Source organism: Vicugna pacos, chromosome 12, assembly GCF_048564905.1.
Source record: "Vicugna pacos chromosome 12, VicPac4, whole genome shotgun sequence".
Taxonomy (NCBI): Eukaryota; Metazoa; Chordata; class Mammalia; order Artiodactyla; family Camelidae; genus Vicugna; species Vicugna pacos.
Window position 1 is genome coordinate 64,120,725 of NC_132998.1, and position 21,685 is coordinate 64,142,409.

The 21,685-nt window shown below is 54.4% G+C and overlaps 1 protein-coding gene across 3 annotated transcripts in view; it reads left to right on the top strand.

The window, feature by feature from the left end:
* The window catches only part of TBC1D22A (TBC1 domain family member 22A), a 238,357-nt gene that overhangs the window by 57,284 nt on the left and 159,388 nt on the right, over positions 1–21,685 (top strand). For all 3 annotated transcript variants that reach the window (XR_012078732.1, XM_072973722.1, XM_072973723.1), the window contains exon 5: positions 16,441–16,511. Coding sequence is in view for 2 of the 3 variants with exons in the window: in XM_072973722.1 (XP_072829823.1) it covers positions 16,441–16,511 (71 nt within the window). In the remaining variant the exon portion in view is untranslated. The remainder of the gene's footprint in view (positions 1–16,440; positions 16,512–21,685) is intronic.

Here is a 21,685-nt window from a genome sequence, read left to right on the forward strand (position 1 = left end):
GGGGACCCTTAACAATGCATCTCCTCCCCTGCCTGTGCTGGACGCATCCCTTAGCCTCACCTGTGCGGAGAGCGGGTGTGGGCTCTCTCGGAGGGTGGTCACGGGCATCAAACACCCTAATTCGTACAACACTCCAGGCAGGGCGCCTGTCGTGGCTGTTACTCCAGCAGTGGAACATTCTTTCTTCCAGGAGGCACTCTCTGCGTGCAGGGTCTCCCGCTGGTCTGGCTCTGGCCGCCCAAGCGCGTCCCTGTCCACGTGGCAGGTGGTCTCCCATGCTGTCCTTGCTCTGCTGCCCTTTCTCAGGCCACTCCCGGCCGTGATGGCAGGGCCCTTCACAACCTGACTTCCTCCCTCGACCAGCGGCCGTGGGTCAGCGTTTCTCTGGAATTCTGGACTGATTGGTGGTGGGGAGCAGTGGGCCGTCTCCTCCCTTCCCGCGGCCTTGCATTCTGCTGCCTCTCAGGGCAGCTGCACGTGCTCTCCCGAGCCTGCTATTGACTAAGCCGCAGCCTCTGTCATCTCCGTTGGAAAACAGCGTGGTCAGATTGCCTGTCCTGGGCTGGATGCCCGTTCAGCCACCTTCTTCCCCACATCCCAGCCTGTAGGGCCCGTCAGGAGAGGCTGGGCAGTGGGCGCACACGGTCACAGCTGTGGGTCACAGCGCCCGGTTCTCTGGTTGTCTCTGCCTCTCTCGGACCGAGGGATTGGACTGGTCCCGCAGCTCTTTCTGTGCTTCTGCTTCCGCGTGAAAGGCTTGCAGAGACGCAGCGAGGCTGACGCACGCGCTCTGCCCAGCCCTGTGGGCCCCTTGTGGAGGCGGGCGTCTCCTGTTGGGTTGTGGGCGCTCCCTCTGCTTGGCGTGGCGGCAGTTGGCGGATGGGACGCGCCTATTTCGTCTTTGTTTAAGCTGTTCTTGTTACTCACGTGTCCGGCCAGGTGATTTTGGATGGACTCAGGTAAAGGAATCTGGTGATGCTGTTTCACCAGAGCTGTGGCTGCTCTCAGGGGAGCATCGGGAGGAAGTTAGCCAACCCTGGACCCGCTGCCGCGTGTGTGAGGCCAGGGCCCTTCCTTCCTCTGTCCCAGCCCCGCAGCCCCTCTGCGCACCTGCCAAGCGGCTGGCCGCGTGCACAGTGGGCGGCCCAGGGCCCCTGCCCGCCTGGAGCTCACAGTGCGGGGCCGGGGAGGTGAGGGTGGGCAGGAGAGCACAGGAGACAGGCCGCGTCGTGCTGCTGGGGCCAGGCAGCGCCAGCACCGGGGCTACTTCTGGAGTGTGCTGTTACGTGTTTCACCCACTGACAGCTTCGTAGACTTGATGTCTCAGGGCTGATGCCAGCATAGTGACCGTGTGTGTGTGTGTTTGTGTGTGTGTGTAATTCACAATAAAATATAGTGTGCAGAGCCCTTCTGGGGAGGGATAACACTAGACCCAAGATTTTGAGAAGTAACATTAGCCCATTCAAAAAATGTGTCTGTCACACCCACTAGGATAGTTATAATGAAAAGACAGGCACTAACGAGCATTGGCAAGGACATGGAGAAATCAGAACCTGACACACGGCTGGCGGGAATGTAAAATGATGCAGCCGCCTTGGAAACAGTCTGACAGTTTCTCAAACAATGTAACTTAGAGCCACCATATAACCCAGCAGTTACACCCCTAGGTCTGTATACACTCAGGAGAATCTTAAACTTACTTCATACAAAAACTTACATGACAATGTTTGTAGCAACATTATTTATAATAGCCCCAAAGTGGAAGCAACCCAAATGTCCATCAGGTGATGAACAGAAAAATAAAGCATGGTTGATCTGTACACTGGAGCATTATTCATCCACAGAAAGTGTGAAGCACTGACTCAGGCTCCAGCATGGACAAACCCAGAAAACACTCTGCTCAGTGAAGAATGCCAGTCACAGAAGGTCACATGTTGTGTGACTCCGTTGACAGGAAAGGTCAGGACAGGCAGATCTGCGGGGACAGAGGTGGGTTGGTGGTTGCTGGGGCTGGGGGTGGGGCTCGTGGTATGTGGTGTGTCTGGGGGTGATGAAGATGTTCTGGAGTTAGATGGTGGTGCTGGCTGCACAGCTCTGTGTACATACTAAAACCATTGACTTGTGTGCTCTAAGTTTTATGGTATGTGGATTATGTCTCAGCAAAGAAACTTTTTAAATGTACCTGTTTGTGTTCGCTGTGGGAAGCCTGTGAGGGGATGCGGAGAGGCTCTGCCCTGGGAGGGTGACAGTCTGTTAGGCGGTGAGGGACAGTATTAGACGGCGAGAAGACGCCAGCTGAACAGGTAACGTTTTGGTGGAACCTGGGGCGGGGCGGGGCGGGGCGGGTGTCACTGCAGGTCGCACAGAGCTCCTCCCGTTGCCTCCTCTAGGGGAGAGTGGCCGTCCCCGCATCCTGGCCCAGAGCTCCCTGTGTGCCTGCCGCTCGATCTCAGGTCTGAATCCCATGTGCGGGGCCCGGTTCTGGGGCCCGGGGCCCCCCGGACTTGGAGGCTGCTTGCCTGGCTCAGGGGCCCTGGTGCTGCTCTTGTGGGGAACCTGCTCCCCGGCAGCCCTGCCTTGCTGTGGGCAGCACTCCGAAGGGCCTTTAAGGCCAGGAGCTTAGCAGGCAAGTGTCTGAAGAAAGCCGGAGGCCTGAAGGGACGACCTGCCCCGGTCGAGCAGCCTTTCGTGTTTTCAGACCTCTTCTCCCCCGTCCCGCCTTTCCCCTCGGCTCTCTCTCTGTTTATCAGTTCTTCCCTCAGAAGCTCGGGAACGTTGAGAGCAGGTGAGGGAGGAGTCAGACACCTGCTTCCACGAACGCACTAACCAAACTCACCGTGGAAGCCTGGGGCCGAGAGTTTCTGAACATTTGAAAACCGCCACTTCCTTTCCATCGGGGGTCCTCGTGCCTTGGCTCGCGGACCGTTCAGCGTGGCCAGCTGTGACCTCTGCTGCGATGAGTCCCCTGGCTGCGGGGCTGTCAGGACGCCACACCTCGCTAGGGTCGTGGGTGTCATTGCTGCCTCAGGTGTGGTTTGAGACACAGAGTGTCATGTTTGCCCTCTTCGTCCTGACCTGAAGCATCTCGCACCTTGAGAAGCTATTCTCCCTGGATTTCTGTGACCCCGCCATCCCTGAAGGTCTCCTGTGACTCCGTTCTGCTCTGTCCACCTTGTTTTGGTAACCACTGTGTGTCGCCCCCCCCACTAGTTCTCTCTGGCATGATCCACAGTCCTCCTGGCTTCCACTCTCCGAGCCTCCGCCCCCAGTCCCACTGTCTCGTAGAGAGGCCCACGGCCGCATCCTTAGACTCTGTCCGGCTGGAACGTGCAAAGTATGGTAGACGGACTGTGAGCTTTGGTTTCGAGTCGGGCAGCTGAGTCTCATGCCCTCATCTGTAGGGTGGGGACAAGAATTGCCCCCCAGGGGTGAGAACTGTCCCGCAGCGCCCGGCACTCTGGGTCCTCATCCCTTTTCCTCCTCCTCCCCTGCTGGCCTGGCCCCTCCTCCCCGCCTTCCCATGTAAGTCACACACGTCCCTGTCTCTTATGGCAATGTTGGGGGGGGGGGTCCTCCACTGGCCCGCCCCCCCTGCTTCCTGTGTGAGTCACACGTGTCGCCGTCTCTTACTTCTGGCAGTGCTGGGGGTTGCTGTCAAGCCTTTGCGTCTGTCTCCGCGTCTTGTTACTGCTCACGTGCCTCTGTTCTTGTTCTTCCACGATGTCCTCGGGTTGTTTCCTGCCTCCTTTCCTTCCTTGTCTTTGATGGCCTGCCCTGCCTCGGACCTTTGTTGTCTCTGCCCGTCCCCTGAAGTCGCTTGCAGCTAGTCTGCGTGCGCCCCTGCCCCGCAGCACGCCCCGTGCACTAGCAGGAGCTGAGTCAGACGGCAGCGCGGCTTCTCCTCGACTTCAGCAGCTCCCCGCTGCTTCCAGGACAGAGGGCTCCGGTATTTAATGCTCTGCGTAATCGGACTCTTAATTACCTGTTCGTTCTTCCGCTCCACCCGGAGTAGGAGCCTACCGGTGCTGGACTGTTGATTATTGCTCTTTACTGACACTTGTGAGCAGTGACGATCGTGACGATTACAGTAGGCACTGAACGCAGAATGCTCTGATGGCATGACAGACAGAAGGCAGGAGCCGTTGTAGTAGTTCAGTCGTGACTCATTGCTGCCCAGCCTTCTCTGTGACTTACACGTGAGCTTGTGTGCGGGGCCCGGGGGCCCGTGCCACTCTGCCCTGGGAAACGCGCCGCATACTTGTCTCCGAGGAACCGCGCGCACCTCTGACCAGCCTGTCTTCAGCCTGTCTGTGGGCCGAGTCCGGCTTCCTGTCTGGTGGGCTCCTCAGCCGCGAGTGACGTCCAGGAGTGTGCTCGCTGGCCTTCAGGGTCACAGTGGGTGCGGGAGGCCCTTGGGAGCTCGGAGGCGGCACCTCTCTCTCTTCCACTTCCCCGAGGGTGTCTGATCTGGGGGGCTTCTCCAGAGCGAGCAGGTGCAGGAGGGACAGTGACCTGGAAGAGGTCGTGATCACCCCGGGGTCCTCGCCAGGCACGAGGACACGGCAGAACGCTCTCTTAGGGGCCGCGGTGCTCTCCTGTTGATGTTCAGACATTGCAGCATCAGGATGCCTGGACTTGCTGACCTGTCTTCTTACTGACTTTGCCTGGTAAGGACTGGAGTCGCTGGCTGCTGGGCAGTGTGATCAGCAAACACTGCTGACCCGAGAAGGGGCCGAGCCGAGTCCTGCTGCGCGCGCGTGCGTGCGTGTGCGTGTGCGTGTGTGTGTGAGAGATAATGCAGAAATTACAGGAGACTGAGGGTCCGTCTTCATCAAGTCCTCCCGGAGAGCGAAGAAGCGAAGCTCAGGCTTCTAATTTGCTTGAAAGGGTTTGGACTTAACATGGAGGAGCAGCAGCCTTTCCCTTAATTAAACGCCTGCGGCGCTGGCTGTGGGCTCAGTGGTGTTGAGGGAAACCAGCGTGATGAGACCCTGTGAAGGGCGCCCGGCCGCCCGGGGCCTCTGCCGGGCGGGGGCGCGGGCGGGGCGGCCCCGGGACGCGGGGAGCAGCGCGCTGCGCTTTCCCTCGCCGCCCGCTTGGAGACGCCGGAGTTTTCCCTGAGACATTTTGGGTGTACTTCCTGCGCTCCTGTAGGGACACGTGGATAGGGCTCTGGTTTAGCCGGTTCCCTGCTGTTGGACGTGTAGATCATATCTTTCTTTAATACATAAATCCTTGGGCATAAATGTTTGCTTGCATTTTGGAGCATTTCTTTGGGGCGGGTTCCCAGCAGTGGAACCACCGGCTCAGAGGCCATGAGCACGGGATCCGCGGGGCTGGAGGCCCTGCCCCCCGGGACCTCTCGTCGGAGCATTGCCCTCCACCCCGCGTGCCCGGCGTGGAACGGAACGTTTCCTGGGCTGGCGGGTGCCGGCTCACGCGCAGGGCTCTGAGGGCGTTGCTGGGCGCGGGCGCCCTCTGGTTAGTCTGCGGGCCTCTCCAGTCGTGAACGGACCCAGGGCGCGCATCCTGCCGAGCTGGCCTCCGCTGGGTTTTCAGTTGGTGTCCTGAAGCCTGGGGTCAGTGGGAGGGCTCTGCAGGCTCCTGTCCGAGCCTGTCGGAGGCTCTTCCACATTCAAGCCCCTCCTTCCTCTGCGCAGCACCGCTCAGCCCCTCACTTCTGGTCAGAAGCCTGCCCGCCAGTGTCCCTCACAAGACCCCCTACAGCGGAGTGCCGCCTTCCACCTTCCTTAGAAGGCAGTTGGGGTTATAAGTCGCCTTTAAAAATTCCTCATCCAAGACTTACAAAAGCATCTTTACTGAGAGATAATCCCCATACCACACAACTCGGCACTTCCGTGGGTTTTAGCGTGCGTGTGGAGCTGTGTGGCCCTCACTACAGCATGTGTCAGACCTCAGAGGAAACCCTGGGCCCGGGGGCCGTCGCTCCCCACCCCCTGGCCTCCCTCCCCGCCGCTTGAGGCACCACGGATCTGTCTGTCTGTCTGTGGATTTGCCTGTTCCGGGCGTCTCGTGTGGAAGGAGTCACACGACACTTGGCCTTTTGAGGGTGGCTTCTTTCACTTAGGTGATATTTTCCAGGCTCATCCAAGTTGTCGTGTGGACCTTCAGCCCTTTTTCTGGCCAAATACTATTCCTCTGTAGGGATAGGCCGCGCTTTGTTTATCCACCCGTCAGTTGATGACTGTTTGGAGTGTTTCTACTTTTTGGCTGCCATGGACACTCGTGTGTGCGTGCTTTTGCGTGGTTCCTTTTTCATTCCTGTTGGGTATCTGCCTAGGAGTGGACTCGCTGTGTCCCGAGGTGACTCCGCTTAACCCCTTAAGGAACTGCCAGACGGTTTTCCAAGGGGGCTGCAGCATTTTACATCCCCTCGGCAGTCATGTTTCTCCTGCACTGTTTACTCCAGCCGTCCGAGTGGCTATGAAGTGGCATCTCATTGTGGTTTCAATTTCCCTGATGGCTAGTGATTTTGAGCATCTTTTCATGTGCTTATTGGCTATTTGTGCATCTTCCTTGAAGAAATATCTCTTCAGATCCTTTGGCCCATCTTTAATTGGGTTCTTGGTCTTTTTATTATTGATATCTTGACACAACACTGTCCAAGTAACTGTGTTAAAACCAGCAGAATGAAGCAAAACAAGTGACAAGAGAAAAACTAAGACGGTCAGATTCCTTTTGGATCAAGCACACTCAGTCCTGTGTTTCTTTCTGATGACGACATGGCCAGCTTCACCTGGTGAACAAAACACTTCCTGGAAATTTGTTCTAGAATGACGTGAGGGAGGAATCCTGCTTTGCCAGGCGCATTTCCTGCAGCACCTGCGAATGAAGCGGATGAGCAAGATACTCATTATTCGGCTATTTTGTAAATCACAGGAGTGTTTGGTGTGGCAGTAAGTGGGGTTGCAGTGCGTGGTACTTGGGGGAAGGGTGGGGGCGTTGCTGCTGCAAGCAGCTCTTCCTGATGAAGGGACATTTGAAAGCTGGTAATAAACTAATGTTTAGAACTGTGTTTTGTCTCAGTGTAGGATGATACAGCAGTTAGTTGTAGCCCACTTTCTACAATAAAATGCATCTCCGTTTTAATTTTTCATTCTTCTTAAAATGCTTATCCTTCCGTGTGGGGACATTTAGCGGTGCAGCCGAGTCCAGGACGCAGCAGCCACGTCCTGGTGCACTGTGTGTGTGTGGCTGTGGGGTGACTGGGCGATGAGCAGGACCGGGGGGGCAGCCAGATCCGGGCCCATCCTTTGCTTGTTGACTGGTTGCTCTGCCCCTAGATCTGAAAGCAGGGGCGTGGTCCCTGCTCTCCTTCCAGCTGCCTAGTCACTCAGCAAGCCCTGCGCCATCCGCTCCAGGTACAGGTGTTTCTTCTCACTGAAACCCACGTCCGGTCATGACGCCTCTGAAGTCTTTGCTTAGCCCTCCCCCGGCCCCCATCAGCCCCTCGGCTCCTGTGTCCAACCCAGGTGGGTGGCACGCCGCACTGGCCTCTGTGTGCTCCAGGCCCCACCTCCCTCTCCAGCCTGAGTCCTCGCGGGCACCCCTCCCCGCCCCACGCGGGTGCCCGGGCCGCGCCCTGTGCAGCTACCCACGGAGGTTGTGTGTGCGGGCTCTTGGCCTGCACTTTACGGAGCTAATTTTTATCAGAGTCATCCATGCACCTGACTTGAAAAATGAAATGTCATCTAAGACACCCTGGAAACAGTAGTCCCTGCGTCCCATCCCCACTGACTGTCGCTTTATCTCTTGGTGTGAGAAGGTACTTTCCTTTATATTTCTAAATACTGTGCAGAGCCTGCGGAGTTTTACAGTCTAGCTAAATGATCGCCTGTCTATCTGGGAGTAGGGAGATAACCCGCTTACATCCCCCCCCCCCCGTGCAGTTAATGTCACAGCTTTGGGGAAACTGGGATTCACTGTGCTGTTATGACTGTCGCTCTGGCTCAGTACTGAGCTGCCAGGAGCAGCCGTGTGTTACTTCGTTTTATCCTCTTTTTTTTAATTTTATTTTTTATGGATATAATTGATTTACAGTGTTAGTTTCAGGTGTACAGCAAATGTGACTCAGTTATACATATACACACACGTATATATTCTCTTTTCGGATTCTTTTCCATTTTATGCTGTTACAAGAAATCGAATACAGCTCCCTGTGCTCTACAGTAGGTCCTTGTTGTTTGTCTATTCTGTTCATACAAGTGTGTATCTGTTAATCCCCAACTCCTAATCTATCCCTCCCCTGGAGCTGTTTCTGCGGAGAGGCGGGGGCTCCTGTGGGGGGGTCTCGCTGCCTCCTGGGCCTGGGGAGGGGCCCACTGGGGGCTCTCTGCGGGAGCAGGTGTGCGCCCTCACCACTCTGCTAAGTCCGCGCCCACTCTCTCTTCCGCTCCCCATCGCCCCGGTTTCTGTTGGCATTTCTTGTCTGCTCCTGTCTCCTCACTGCCCTTGTCTTTGCTGGTAGCATTATTCCTTCACTGTTGATGAGGTGGAGGGTGGGGGCAGAGATAAATCTACTAGGTTGTAACTTGGCTTCAAGGTGCCTCTCAAGCAGCAACTCCTTCCTGATGTCACCTTCTCCAGGGAGGGGCCCCACTCTGCCCTGGTGTCCCTCATCCCCAGTGCACCCCTTCGCACTTGCACTCCTGGGTGCTCCTCCCTCCTTGCCAGTGAGCCCCCGGCGGGGAGGAATGGGGTCTCCCCCTGCCTCCTGAGGCTCCCTCAGAGCCGCTGTGTGTTCACCGACTGGATAAACCCATGTGTGCGATGGACTCGGAGTGGGGCCGTGTTTACGTGGCTTTGGCCCCGGAGGCAACCACACAGGGGCGCTCAGTGAATGCTGCTCAGAAGGGGTGATTTACGAGCCGCCCCGTGGCTTTCAGGAACGAGAAGTGCGCTTGTCCTGCAGGCGCTTCTGGTGCCGGGGGCAGCTCAGCCTCTGGGTTAGACTCGCTTGGGAGCCCCGGCGATCGAAACGGACACACGCGTCTTGTTCCTGTTCAGTGTTTCTCCTCGGTTCTGTTGCCGCAGAAGGTTTAAAAAATAAGAATGGAAACCAGTAGAGAAGAGATGCAGATCCTGACTCCTGCATGTAAAACGGACGGACAAGGCGCTGCCGAGCGGCACGGGGAGCTCTGCTCTGCACCTTGTCGTGACCTGTGGTGAGAAAGGACGCGACGGGGGCGTGCGTCTCGTGCGACTGAGTCACTGTGCCGCGCACCGGAAACCAGCGCAACACTGCACAGCAGCTACACTTCAGTTAAGGACAGAGATGAGTACTCGTTAAAGAAAAAAAGAACCAGCTTAAATTATGGGTTGATTTTTCTGTTATTCCTGGCTTTTCAGAAAAAAGGAACTTACAATCATTGGGAGCTCCCGCATACACCACTTTGTGACAGGTTTCTGGTTCAGCCTCAAATGCGGTGTTTTACGTCCAGTTAGGATGGATGTGTCTCAGGGGCTGTGTGGTTTGGCGCGTGGGGAGCAGTTACCTCAACAAGCGTGACAGACTCGTGCCCTCGCGTTTGCAGCGTCTGTCACTGTCTACAGGTGCTTCCCCACGTGTCGTCCCCTTGGTCCTTGTGAAAGTTCTGTGACTTGAGCAAGTCGGGTATTTTTGTTTTGTTACAAGTTTAAGAGGAAGAAACCGGAGCTCAAGGTAGGTTAGGAGGGCTGAGCGAGGCAAGCCGCGCAGATTCTTGCTGGCCAAGCTGGGCCTCGAGCCCGGGTCCGTCGGCTCCACGACCAGTGTTTGTCCCTCTGTTCCGTTCTGCTTCCTTCGGTCGGAGTGTCTGCTCGGACAGGCTCCTGGGAGTTTTATTGAGAAGAAAAGGCTCGCGACACAGGAGTCTGGAATTACCATACTGGTGGTGTTTTCATAAAAATATTTACAAATTTTATTCTTTTAGAAAGTGTACTGTTGTCGAAGAAAGAAATTCTATTTATCATTCATTTTCTGCTTATTAAATTTTTTCTATCGCTTCCGTTTTCTCTCTTCAAGGACTAGTGATTTTGCAGTCTGATTGCAAGAAATGTGGGGACAGAAAGCTGAAAGAAAAGCCAAAATACATGCTTTAAACATAAGGACTCAGGCAGTTGAAATAAAAGGGTTGGAAAAAATATGCCAGAGAAGTATTAATCGTAAGAAAACTGATTTGCTTATAATAGTGTCAGGAAAAATAAACATCGAGGCAAGTTTTATTGGAGACAACAAGGGGTGTTTCATCATGATGAAGGGTTCAACTCATGAAGTAGAGATACCGTTCCTAAATGTGCAGGTCCCTAGTAATACAGCTCACGACGCATGAAGCAAACACAGGTGGAAATACAGAGAGGCAAATTCACAATCGTAGGCAGACATTTTAACGCTCTTCCCTGAGTAACTGATAGAATGGGTACATTTAGAAAATCAGTAAAGATTTGGAAGACATGGATAGCACTGTGAGCCAACTGGATCTAACTGGTTTGTAGAACACCACACCACCGACTGGAGAGCGCAGGGTCTTCTCATGGACGCACGGCACGTTCACCAAGTGGGCCACACGCTCTGCCAGAACAGGGCGTGATAGACATCAGAGCGGTCGAAGCGCTGAAGTAGTGCCAAGTCCATCTGACCGAATGCTTGGTCTAGTACGACACCCAGGAAGTCCTCAAGTATTTGGAGATTTGTCAGCATACGTCTAAGTAACTCACGGATCAAAGAAATCACAAGGGAAATTGGGAAGTATTTCCAACTGAATGATAATGGCAGCACATATCAAAATGTGTGTGATGCAACTAAAATCGTGCTTGAAGGGAAATTTGTGCCTTTAAATGCCTCTATTAGAAAAGAATAGGAGTTCAAATCAGTGATCAAAGCGTCCACCTTAAGAAGTTAGGGAAAGAGGAGGAAATTAACTAAAACCAAGTAGAAGAAGGGAAATAAAATAAGGGTGGAAGTCAGTAGACTGGCAAATGGATAAACAAGAGCAAGAGCCAACTAAGTCTAAAATTAGGTTTTTGAAAAGGTCAATAAAAACTTTTAGTTAGAGTTGACCAGTGGGAAAAAAGAGAACACACAAATTTCCAGCGTCCGAAAGGAAAGAGGAAACATCACTACAGACCCTACAGACATTACAGAAGAAAAAGGGGATATTGTTTACAACTTCATGCCAATAAATTCAAGAACTCACACGAAGTGGACGTATTTCTTGAGAGATCTGACCCAACAACCCAAACTGATTTAAGAGGAAATGGGAAACTTTTGTATCCCTGTAGCAATTTTAAAAACACATTTGTACAAAAAAACCAAAAACCAAAAAACACCTTCATGAGAGGAAAGTGTCAGGGTCCAATGGCTTTTAGTGAACACTGTCAAACAGGGAAGAAACAGTACCAGTTCTCCAGACGCTCTTTGAGAAGAGGGAGGGGAAAACACTTCTCAGCTCATTTCATCAAAGCAGCCTGACCCTGATACTGAACCGTTACAGAGACATCGTAAGAAAAGGAAACTAGCGACCAGTCTCCCTGATGAATATAGACAAAACGTGGCCTTAAAATATGTTAATACGTTGACTTCTGCTTTGACTCGTGGAGGATTAACTGCCAAAGGAATCGCTCTCCTGTTGTAACAGCTGGAAGACTGCACCAGGTTTGTGAAACAGCTGCCTTTGGACCGCGTAGAGCAGGCAATGCGGGACCCTGAGCCCCGCGAGAAGGGGACAAACGGGGTGAGCTTCGCATTCACTCCCGTGTACAGTGGGAGACGGTTTGCAGGCCGCAGCACAGGGAGGGGACCGGGGACTGGAGTCCAGAAAGCAGGAAGGGGGTTCCAGAGGCCGAGACAGAATGCATGGAATAGGACGCTGCAGAGCAGGGAGCTACCAGAGGTAGAGCCCGGGTGTCTGCAGAGGGTCCCTCCCAGTCCTTGGCGGGTGCTGATCTGTCACGGGTGGGGTGACATTCCATGCACCAGGGGAAGAGTCAGTGGAACAACACCTGGAGCCGCCGTGGTGCTGGCCGTGGGGTGTAGCTGGCCATTGCTCTCTGCAGCTCCCTGGGACTGGAAGGTCACTGTCTCGTGGCTGAACGTGGGAGAAACCTTGTGTGAGCTGAGTGTGGGGCAGCGTCTGCAGGAGCCTATGTGGCAGGCACAGGGGGACCTGGGCCAGAGCAGCCCCCCTTCTGTCCCCCTTCACTCTGCTGAGACGGAGGACTTCCTGCCAGCTGGCCAAGCAGAAATACTTCCGGGGCCCAGGTCCATCACCACAGAGGCAATAAATTGCTAACTGGCACAACTGGCATTCAAAAAAAAAAAAAAAAAAGAAAAAAAAAGAGGCACGTAAGGAGCCGGGAAGATGTGACCCAGGATCAGAAGGAAGGTCAACCATAGAAGCAGACCCACAGATCAGCAACAAAAACATGAGCAGCCCAATCAAAAGCTGGGCGGAGGATTTCAGTGCAAACTTCACAGAAGGGATGGAAGTGGCCGGTGAGCACGTGGAAGTCTGTTCAACTGCAGCATCATTAGTCATCGCGGAACGGCTAGTTAACTCGTAATGAGATGCCATCTAACACTGAGTAGAATGGCTAAATTGAAAGTCCGACAAACACTAAAATTGGACCAGGATGTGGGAGCGGTGAAACTCTCACACGTTAATGGTGGGAGCTGTAAAATGGTACAACCACTTTGAAGGACCATAGGGCAGTTTTTTTTTTTTTAACATTTTTTAAATTGAGTTACAGTCATTTTACAATGTTGTGTCAAATCATAGGGCAGTTTTTTAATGAAGTTAAGCATGAACTTAGCATGAGCCAGCAGTCCCACGACTTCCTGTTTGCCTAATGGAGATAGAAGCGTAGCCTCGTGCAGCAGTGTGCACAGGAGCGCTCACGGCAGCTTGCCACGGAGGGAGAGCTTGCCAGGAGCCCAGATGTCTCTGGACAGGCGATCTCTTCACCTTGGTTTTGCTCTTGCAACCCTACTGTCTTAATTGCTGTGGCTCTGGGGTGCGTTTCCTTGTGTGTGAAGGCAAGTTCTTGTACATTACTCTTTTTGGAGATTTTATGGGCTGTTCTTATGCACTTGCTCTTCCAGACGATCCTTGGGTCAGCTCACTAAGTTTCAGAACACATACAGTGAAGCCTTTTGGAATTTTGATTGGCTTTGCATTGAACGTGAAGATTTTTTTTTAACATTTTTTATTGATTTATAATCATTTTACAATGTTGTGTCAAATTCCAGTGTTCAGCACAATTTTTCAGTCATTCATGGACATATACACACTCATTGTCACATTTTTTTCTCTGTGATTTATCATAACATTTTGTGTATATTTCCCTGTGCTATACAGTGTAATCTTGTTTATCTATTCTACAATTTTGAAATCCCAGTCTATCCCTTCCCACCCTCTACCCCCCTGGTAACCACAAGTCTGTATTCTCTGTCCATGAGTCTTTAGATTCCACATATGAGCGATCTCATATGGTATTTTTCTTTCTCTTTCTGGCTTACTTCACTTAGAATGACATTCTCTAGGAGCATCCATGTTGCTGTAAATGGCGTTATGTTGTCGGTTTTTATGGCTGAGTAGTATAAGATTTTTTTTTTAATTGATGAACTTGAGCATTTTTGTAGGCGATGGTGACGGCGTTGTGATTTTGAGTCTTAGCTCTACTGATACATCGTTTGTGTCTTCTTGCTTTTGTGGCCTAACTATCTCTTTGCTCATTGTTCCTCTTTCACTGTCACCATCCTAGCCACCACGACCTCTGCACTGGGCTTCGTAAGTAGCCCATGAAGTGGTCTCCTTGTGCCCACTGGCCTCCCAATCTGTTTTGCACGCTGTGGTCAAGGCTTTGCATTAGCTGTTCCTGGGTTAGAATTTTCCCGCTCCAGCCCCCTCGTCACTCAGTTAATTCTTCCTCATCTGTAGGTCTTACTTCAGTTGTCACGTCCCCAAGGAACCCTTCCCAAGTAGGTAAACCTTTCCACTTAGGATTCATTGCCCTCCTTACCTCTTCTAAGCACTTGGTCCGGTTGTAAGTTTACACTTGCTGCTTCCTAGGAGCAGAGAGTGAGTCCTCTGAGCAGGGGGGGCTTTGTAATTCCCGTACCCCTGGCCTAGTGCCCGCCCGGAGGACGTGCTCCTTGAATGCTTGTTCATGTCGGTGAGCTTGGTGTTTTCCTCTGTTTCTTTACGTCTTTATGTAAAACCCTGTGGTTTTCTGCGTATGGTATTGTGCATTTCTTATTAAGCTTGTGCCTCTAATATTTTCTGTTTATGCTTTTGTCAGTAGAGAAAAACTATTGGTTTTTGACTCTTGTGTCTGCCATCTTGCCAAGCACAGAACCCTGGTTCCTGCCTGTCTCCTGGTACTTCCTGCCTCCCCCTGCTGGCCTTGTCCTCAGGCTGGTCAGTTGCTGGGTGACGGCAGCAGCTCCAGCCTCACATCTGACCCTAGCAACCTTCAAAGGAAGCAAAAGAGGGTGGCCTCCAAAGGATTACCCAGCAGCAGCGAGGAGCCTCCTCAGAGCCCCCAGCTAACTTGCCCTGCCTGCTCAGTGGCTCAACTAGGGTCCCAGGGCCACTGGTGAGGGCGTGCCTTAGCTCTGCACCTGCCAGCCAGCCCTGACTTTGCAGTGGTGTGAGTGGGGTCAGCTTCCCCTGGGCGGCTGGGGGAGGTGTGGTCACTGTGCACAGCCAGGATTCTTCTAGAGAGGTGGAAGGGGGAATGGGCCCTGGGTGGAAGTCTACACCGAACGTCTGTGAGAATGGTCCTGTGGCTTTTCCCATCGACCCCTTCAACACCTTAATAAAGTTACAGGGGTTCCTGGTGTGGGACCATCCTTTCATTCCTGGAGTGAATTCGACTCACGTCTCCTAGTCTGTGGACACCCAGCTGTGTTGTGATCGGCTAAGATTTTATTTTGGGCCTTTTTGTCTGTGAGATTTGTCTGTGTTTCAAGAAGCCCTTTTAGTAATGGGGGTTAAAGGAGCGGGGAGACTCTGGGATAGGAAGGTCACTTAGTTCCTGTGCCACCACGGCCGAGTCACCTAACTTCTCTGAGGTGGTTCCTCCTCCACTCATTAGGGTCACAGCCCTAATTAGCTCGAGCTGTTTTGAGGATCGAATGATATACATGGAAGCTCCTTTTGCGCACTAAAGCTCACACCGAGTCAGTACTTTGTCTCAGACTACAGATTTCAGATACCATTTTTGTGGTTTCTTTCATGATGAGAGAGGCGCAGAGAACATTAACGGCCGAGGTGTCTGTCGGCTTTCTTCATAAACAATAATCAGAAAGCCAGGCTTGCGTGGCAGGAGAGGCCCCGGGAAGACGACTGGTAAACACGGCGTTATTGCTGTTCGGATATGAGGTTCCTGCTTTTCATAATATCCTTAGGGAGCGGGGCAGATCTGATGCTTTCTGAGATTGCTGTAAAATGCAGGCTATTGCCCGCGCCGGCACCCAGTTACGCTGCACTCACCTTACTGAGACTGCTGTAATTGGAGACAGATTAGGTGTCAGGACTGTGTGTTTGGTTGATAATGTTACCGACGTCTTCTCTTTAATCACTTCTTTTACTCCTAGTGTTAATCATTAGCTCTGAGCTGTTGGGGGAGGAACCTGACGGTGGATCCCTAACTTGAAGACAAAATTACTTCCATTTCCTGGGGATGACTGAGTGTCACATACCTACACACTGGAGTGGGTTCTCTAGCCATTCAGGGCGTGTGATGGAGACATGTGGGGAGACCCAGAAGGTCTCAGGGGCCCTGGTCCTTGCCCCCCAAGTGTGGCCCAGGCCCTGTCACCCCCGTCCAGGCCCCCCGTCCCTGGCCAATCCTGCCCTCCGTGACCCTCCCACGGTTTGTAGGTTTGTAGGCAGCGGTGACTTGTACACGTTGGTGTGCACTGAACCTTCACTGTCCTCGGTGTGTGTACTGTGGCTGCATCCTTAATCAGCGCTGTGCAGACAAGCGCACCCCCACGAGAGCGGGTGCTGCTCAGGACCAAGCCTGAGAGAGGCCCCTCCCTCCTTAATCAGCGAGCGAGCGGTGGCGGGATGACAGGAAGGAAACGCGTTAAGGGGTTAAGCTGGGGGAGAGGGCGCGGGGGAGAGACAGAAGGAAGTGGCTGGGGAGAAAGGAGAGATGAAGGGGCCTCCCCTGTCCCAGGGGCTCTGGGACACTTGGGTGCATTTGGTGAACAAGTGCCAAGACTTAAGTAGCTTTGTCTGAATAGAGCGGTCGCTTCACTCCTCTCCTCTATTGAGAACAATCCGTACCTGAAATTGTTACCACTTAGGTTCATTCTGCTTTCATTTCTGGGGCTCCTTGTCCCCTAGTATCCCTGGGGGAGGATGTTACAACACTGGGAGGGTTTACTCACTGTTTGTAAACCCTGTTTTTCTGTCTCTTTTCTGTCCACAGAAGAATTGCGGAGGTTGAGCTGGTCCGGAATCCCGAAGCCGGTGCGCCCCATCACGTGGAAGCTGCTCTCAGTAAGTCTCCCCAGGCCTGCTGCCAGGCGCCGCTTCCTCCCGTGAGGCCAGCTCCCGGGGTCGGCCGGGCTGCGGGCTCCGCGGCCCGGGCACGTGCCCGGTCTCTGTCGCAGCGAGCGGGGCCTGAGCTGGGGCTAGGATGGCATTTCCCGTCCTTTGCTCAATTTCAAGCTTGGTTTGACAAGGCTGGCAGCAAAGGAGAATAAGTATAGTTTATGACAGCTGTGTTCTTTTTCTCTCATTCTGCTATTTTAAAAATCTTTGTAATATTTCTGAACCTGAGACATAGAAAAGTTCCAGCATAGATTATTTCAGCCCTGAGGATTCAAGCAGGGAAATATTTTTGACCAGCAAGTTTTTTTTTTTTAATTTTTACTTTTTAAAAATACTAGTAATGATGTTAGGGGAAAAAGAAGTCGTTTGTGTTTCTGTGATGGAGGCTGGAGCTGTGTCTTCCTCACGGCTGGGACCGGAGACTCCTGGGGAAGGTGCTTCGCCCGAGTTCATGTCAGAAGGGAGCTTGGCCCTGCTGAACACTTCAGAATGGTTTAGAGACAGCTTTTGTCCCTTCTCTTTTTTTAAAAAAAATATTTTTGCAGCTAAGTCAGCAGGGAACCCTGCGTGTTTACTCTAAATTGGGCCTGACTTCCAGTATTTAAAAGGCTCTTTCTTGCTAATGAGTCTGGATAAATGTGCAGCTTAGTACCTCATAGCCCCCCGTGCAGATGCAGCTCCGAACAGTGGATATTTATGGATGAAACATCCTCTTGCAATTAAAATTAGACCTGTGGTGACTGCTTATGTTTTTGTTCGGTGTCTTCTGTGTCAAGCGTTTATATCCAGTTTTCCAGACGTCCTCCAAGATAGGTCACGGGCTTTTCCGAGGGGCTTGCAGGAAGTTGTGGGGAGAGCACCTTTAAGACCCCGTGTTGCAGGTTCGCATATACTAGGGACGTGCTGCATCTGGTGGAAAGCCTCATGTGAGTCATTTCGTCCTGTTCCTTCCTTAGTTCTCCGTCTCTGTGGGTCCTGGTTTAGATCCCCTGACGTGCTGCCCAGTGAGTGACTTGGGAAAGGGCCTCCTGGGAGTCTGCGGACACAGGAGCAAAAGGGGGGGTGACAGAGGCTCCACTTCACTGGTTTGCGGGGGAGGGGGTCGAGTCTGTAACCAGGAATGCTGGGAGTGCAGGTGACAGGAAGTCCGGCCTTCTCAGGCTTGTTTACCCATTTAACTGCCACTAATTACAGGGCCCTTTGCCCAGTGGTGGGGTGCGGTAGACACTGGCCCACCTCTGGGGGTGCGGCAGGGTCTGGGGGCCACGTGCTGTGGGACGTTCGGGACGCAGGCGGGCCCTGTGGGTGAGAGGGGGGCACGTGTCTGGGGGAGGAGGCTTCGCTCCGGGTCTGCAGGTGGTGGCTGGTGGGCGGGAGGGGAGGAGGGGCAGTTCTGACTCCTAGGCTTGTGTTGATGGATAAGCAAGAAAAAAGTGTTGGGATCAGTGAGCAGAGCCTGTCCTTCCAAAGGGTGGGGCACCAAAAAGGGGTGGCCGTCCCCGGGCGGTGCAGACGTGCAGAATGGCGGGCAGGGCTTCCTGGAGACGGTGGGATGCCTTCTCGGAGGCTGTGTCCGTGTTCCCTGGGTCAGGCAGGTGGGGAGGTCACGTGACCCGTGGAGGGGGCAGTGGGGGTGTAGGGCCGGCAGGGGTCGAGGCCGAGGTGAGCTGGCTCCCCAGGAACCAGCAGGCTGACCACTTGGCTGAGGAGGGAATGAGGAGCCTGGGGTCGCTGGGTTGGGGGAGGCCAGGTGCTCAGGGGCCAGGGGCACATTGCTTGGGCTGCACCCTGAGGGAGCAACGTGAGGGAGAGATGAGGCTGTGCTTCTGGGAGACTCAGGCCTGGAGCCCGTTGCAAGGGCCATTGGTTGGTTCATCCATTCATCAGATCAGTACTTACTGGGCGCTTTCTGTGTCTCAGGCACCGTTGGTGCTGGGAGGTAGCAGGGAAGGCAGAAACGACGCAGTGCCTGTCCCTCATGGGGCCTGCAGAAAAGGATGGAGTCCCTGCTCTCCTCTGACGCCCCCAGGACAGGGCTGGGTCTTGCCACTCGGAAGCAGTCCATCCTCTCAATCCTCTCAGGAGTCTGTGTCCCCAGTGCACTGCTCACGCCAGGTCTCTTCCTTCGCTTTTTTGCTTGTCATATAAGCATTTATTGAGTGCTTGCTGTGTGCAGACTGTGCCCATGCAAGAGGATCCATGGACGCGGTGGTCTGAGTGCAGAGTGCGCGAGCAGGCAGTCAGTTAGGGTAGTTCCTGACTGTGCTGGAGGAGGAAGAGGTGCTGGGTGTGAGGGGGCTGCTCCCGAGTGCCCCTTGGGAGGGGCTAGAGCCGGGGCGTGGAGAACAGGGAGGGAGGAGCGGCCGGGGCTGCAGGTGTGGGCGGCACTCAGCAGCTGGAGGAGGAAGCCAGCCTGGGTGCCGTGGACCTGTGCTCCCTGGCCGCCCCGCTCTGGGCCCACGCAGGCCGGCAGTGACGCTTTGGGGGTACGGCCGGGCTCTGGGCGTCCAGGGGAGGGAACCCAGCTGGTTGAGGGGTGCTAGTCACATGTGATGGTCGGAGGGCGGGACCGTGGGGCCGCCGCCTCTGGCCCCGTCAGCACCAGCCAGGAGCGCGCTCACCCGCCTCTCTGCTCGTCCTCTGGTTGCTCCCTGGCGTGGCCTAAGCACGTGATGGGAGGTTTCGCGCGCACAGCGAATGATGTTCCTCCCGCATCCCTGATTCTGCAGGTGTTTCTCACGCGTCTGTCCTTGGCTGGACCCTTTGCAAGTGCCAGGCCCGAGGGTATCGTGGAGAATGGTGGGGAGGAAGCCCTGTGGGCTCTTTGGGACATGAGGGGTGTGGACAGGGGTCTCTGAATCTGAGGCCCGCGCACCCCTCTCCCTGGGAAGCTTCTGCAGACCCTGACTTCCAGGCTCCGGAAGTGGACCCGGGTCGGGTGGCCTGAGCCATCGGGGTTTGTGCCACTGCGGCACACTGTGACCCAGGGTCTGCAGAGCCCCTGCCCCAGGCCCGGTAGGGGTCAAGGGAGCAGCACAGATGAGGGCCCCCTCCTGCCCTGTGGTTTTTCATCCTGGGTCCACATTTGTGTCACCTGGGGAGCTGAGGTTCCCTGGGGGTTCTCACACGTGCCCAGGGTTGGGGACCGCTGCCCTAGGACACCCAGGCCCCACGTGGGACAGGGCAGGGCTCTGAAGGCAGCACCCCTGGGCTGAGTGCCCGGGCAGGGGAGCCGCTGGGCCTGATTCACCGAGAGCACGCTGTCCAGGGGCTCGGCTGTGGGGCCGGAGGGCGGGATGTCCCAGCTCACTCTGCGCCTGGGCTCCGGAGCCTCAGCGTGGAACCCGAGATCGGGAGGAATTTACCCTTTGTCCACTTTGAAAAGACAAGCCAGCACAGCTGCACTTGGGCGGGAGTCTCTTTCAAGACCTGGCCGACAAGAGCTGTGCTCAGGGTTTGTCGGTAACGCAGTCCCTGAGGCTCGTCGATGAGCTCTGTCTGAACTGACGGGAGGAGGTGCTCCTGTCGTGAAGGAAGGTGAGGACCTTGGCTCTTGTAACTGAGGGAGAACGAGCCCGGACTCTAGTCTAGCACTTACCGTTAAACTCCATTAACGCTGCTGAACGCCGAAGTTCCACGCAAGCAGTGCAGCGACTTTTAAGAATTAGTGCTGCAGAGTACCATATTTTTGGCTCTTTTTAAAAGTAACTGTTCAGAGACATCGACCAGAGACCCAGTAAACATCTGATGTTTGTGCGAGTCAGCAGAATGGTTAAAAACGGTAAGTTGGCTCTGGTGTCGTCTCTCCTGTGTTGGGGCGGGTTGCACGTGAACCCGGGAGGAGGGAGTGACGCGATGTTTGTGTCGCCGGGAATTTCGGTACAGGCCTTCTCACGCACTGTGTTACGTTTATGATTAGTGTTTTTATAGCATGCTAATACAGCAATTAGGTTTTCTGTGGTTCTGTCATTTAAAATTCATTGCATACGTGAGTATGTTTCATTTGCATAATTCCCAGTCTCACTGAATTGTCTGGAGACCTCGACTTGCGTGTGTGTTTCCCTTTAGGGATGGGGGCGTCAGGAGGACGTGGGGGCTCTTCCCACTTTGACACACCTGCTTTCAGGGCTTCCTTTTCAGTACGTCAGTTAATTAGGGGTGGCGAGAATCTGGGTACTTGTTCACCTTCACTAAGAATCTGCTGGCGGTGCCGCAGGGGGTCTGCATGAGGCTGTCCACACCTGCCCCGGCTTACACCTCGTGGCGGCCCACAGCCCTGGCCCGGCGCGCAGGGCCTGCTGCCCGGCTGCTGCCGACCTGTCCACGCCACTCCTCTGCCAAGGCTTGCTCAGGCCAGCCTGGACGCATGTCCCTGCGTGCTCCACATGGCTCTGCCACTTTCTCAGTGCATCTGTGTCTCTCTCCCTCCTCCTCCATCGCCCATCAGACCCAGCCCAGAACAGTATGCAAGCTAGTCCTTCTTGGTCACCAGTTAGCGCAGACCTGTCCCCCTGGCCTCCCAGGGCAGGGCCCTCCCTGGGGTGTGACAGTGTCATTGCACATCTGCTGACATCCATTCACTCACCAAGTATCTGCAGAGCATCTGTTGTGTCTAGACACTGCTCTGAGCCCTTGGCAGGCGTCTGTGGACAGAAGAGGTGAAGACGCCTGCCCTGATGGGGCTTGTATTTTAGTGGAGGGAGATGAGCAGTAAACTGTGTAAGTCAACTTTCCAGTGTCTTAGAAGGTGCTAGTGCCGCAGAAGGAACATGAACACGGAAGCAGGAGGTCTGAGGACGAGGGTGGTGCCGGGGCGGCGGCCTCTGAGCAGCGAGTTGGGGAGGGGAGGGGCTGGGCCATGCAGGCGTCCGGGGAGGCGAGTTCAGTTTCATCCAGTCTTTGGGGAGGAATGTGTTGATTCCAGTACTGTGTGTCCTGTGGGATGTGGTGCGGGCCAGACGGCCCTGGGGAAGGGAGTGGAGCCCTGACGCTGGAGGGTGATCACCAGTAACAAGAAGGGCCCCTTGGCCCTGCTGCACAGAGGAGAGTGGGCGCCGGGCAGCAGAGGAGAGTGGGCGCTGGGCAGTGGACGCCCCTGAGGGAGGCTCAGACCCGAGGAG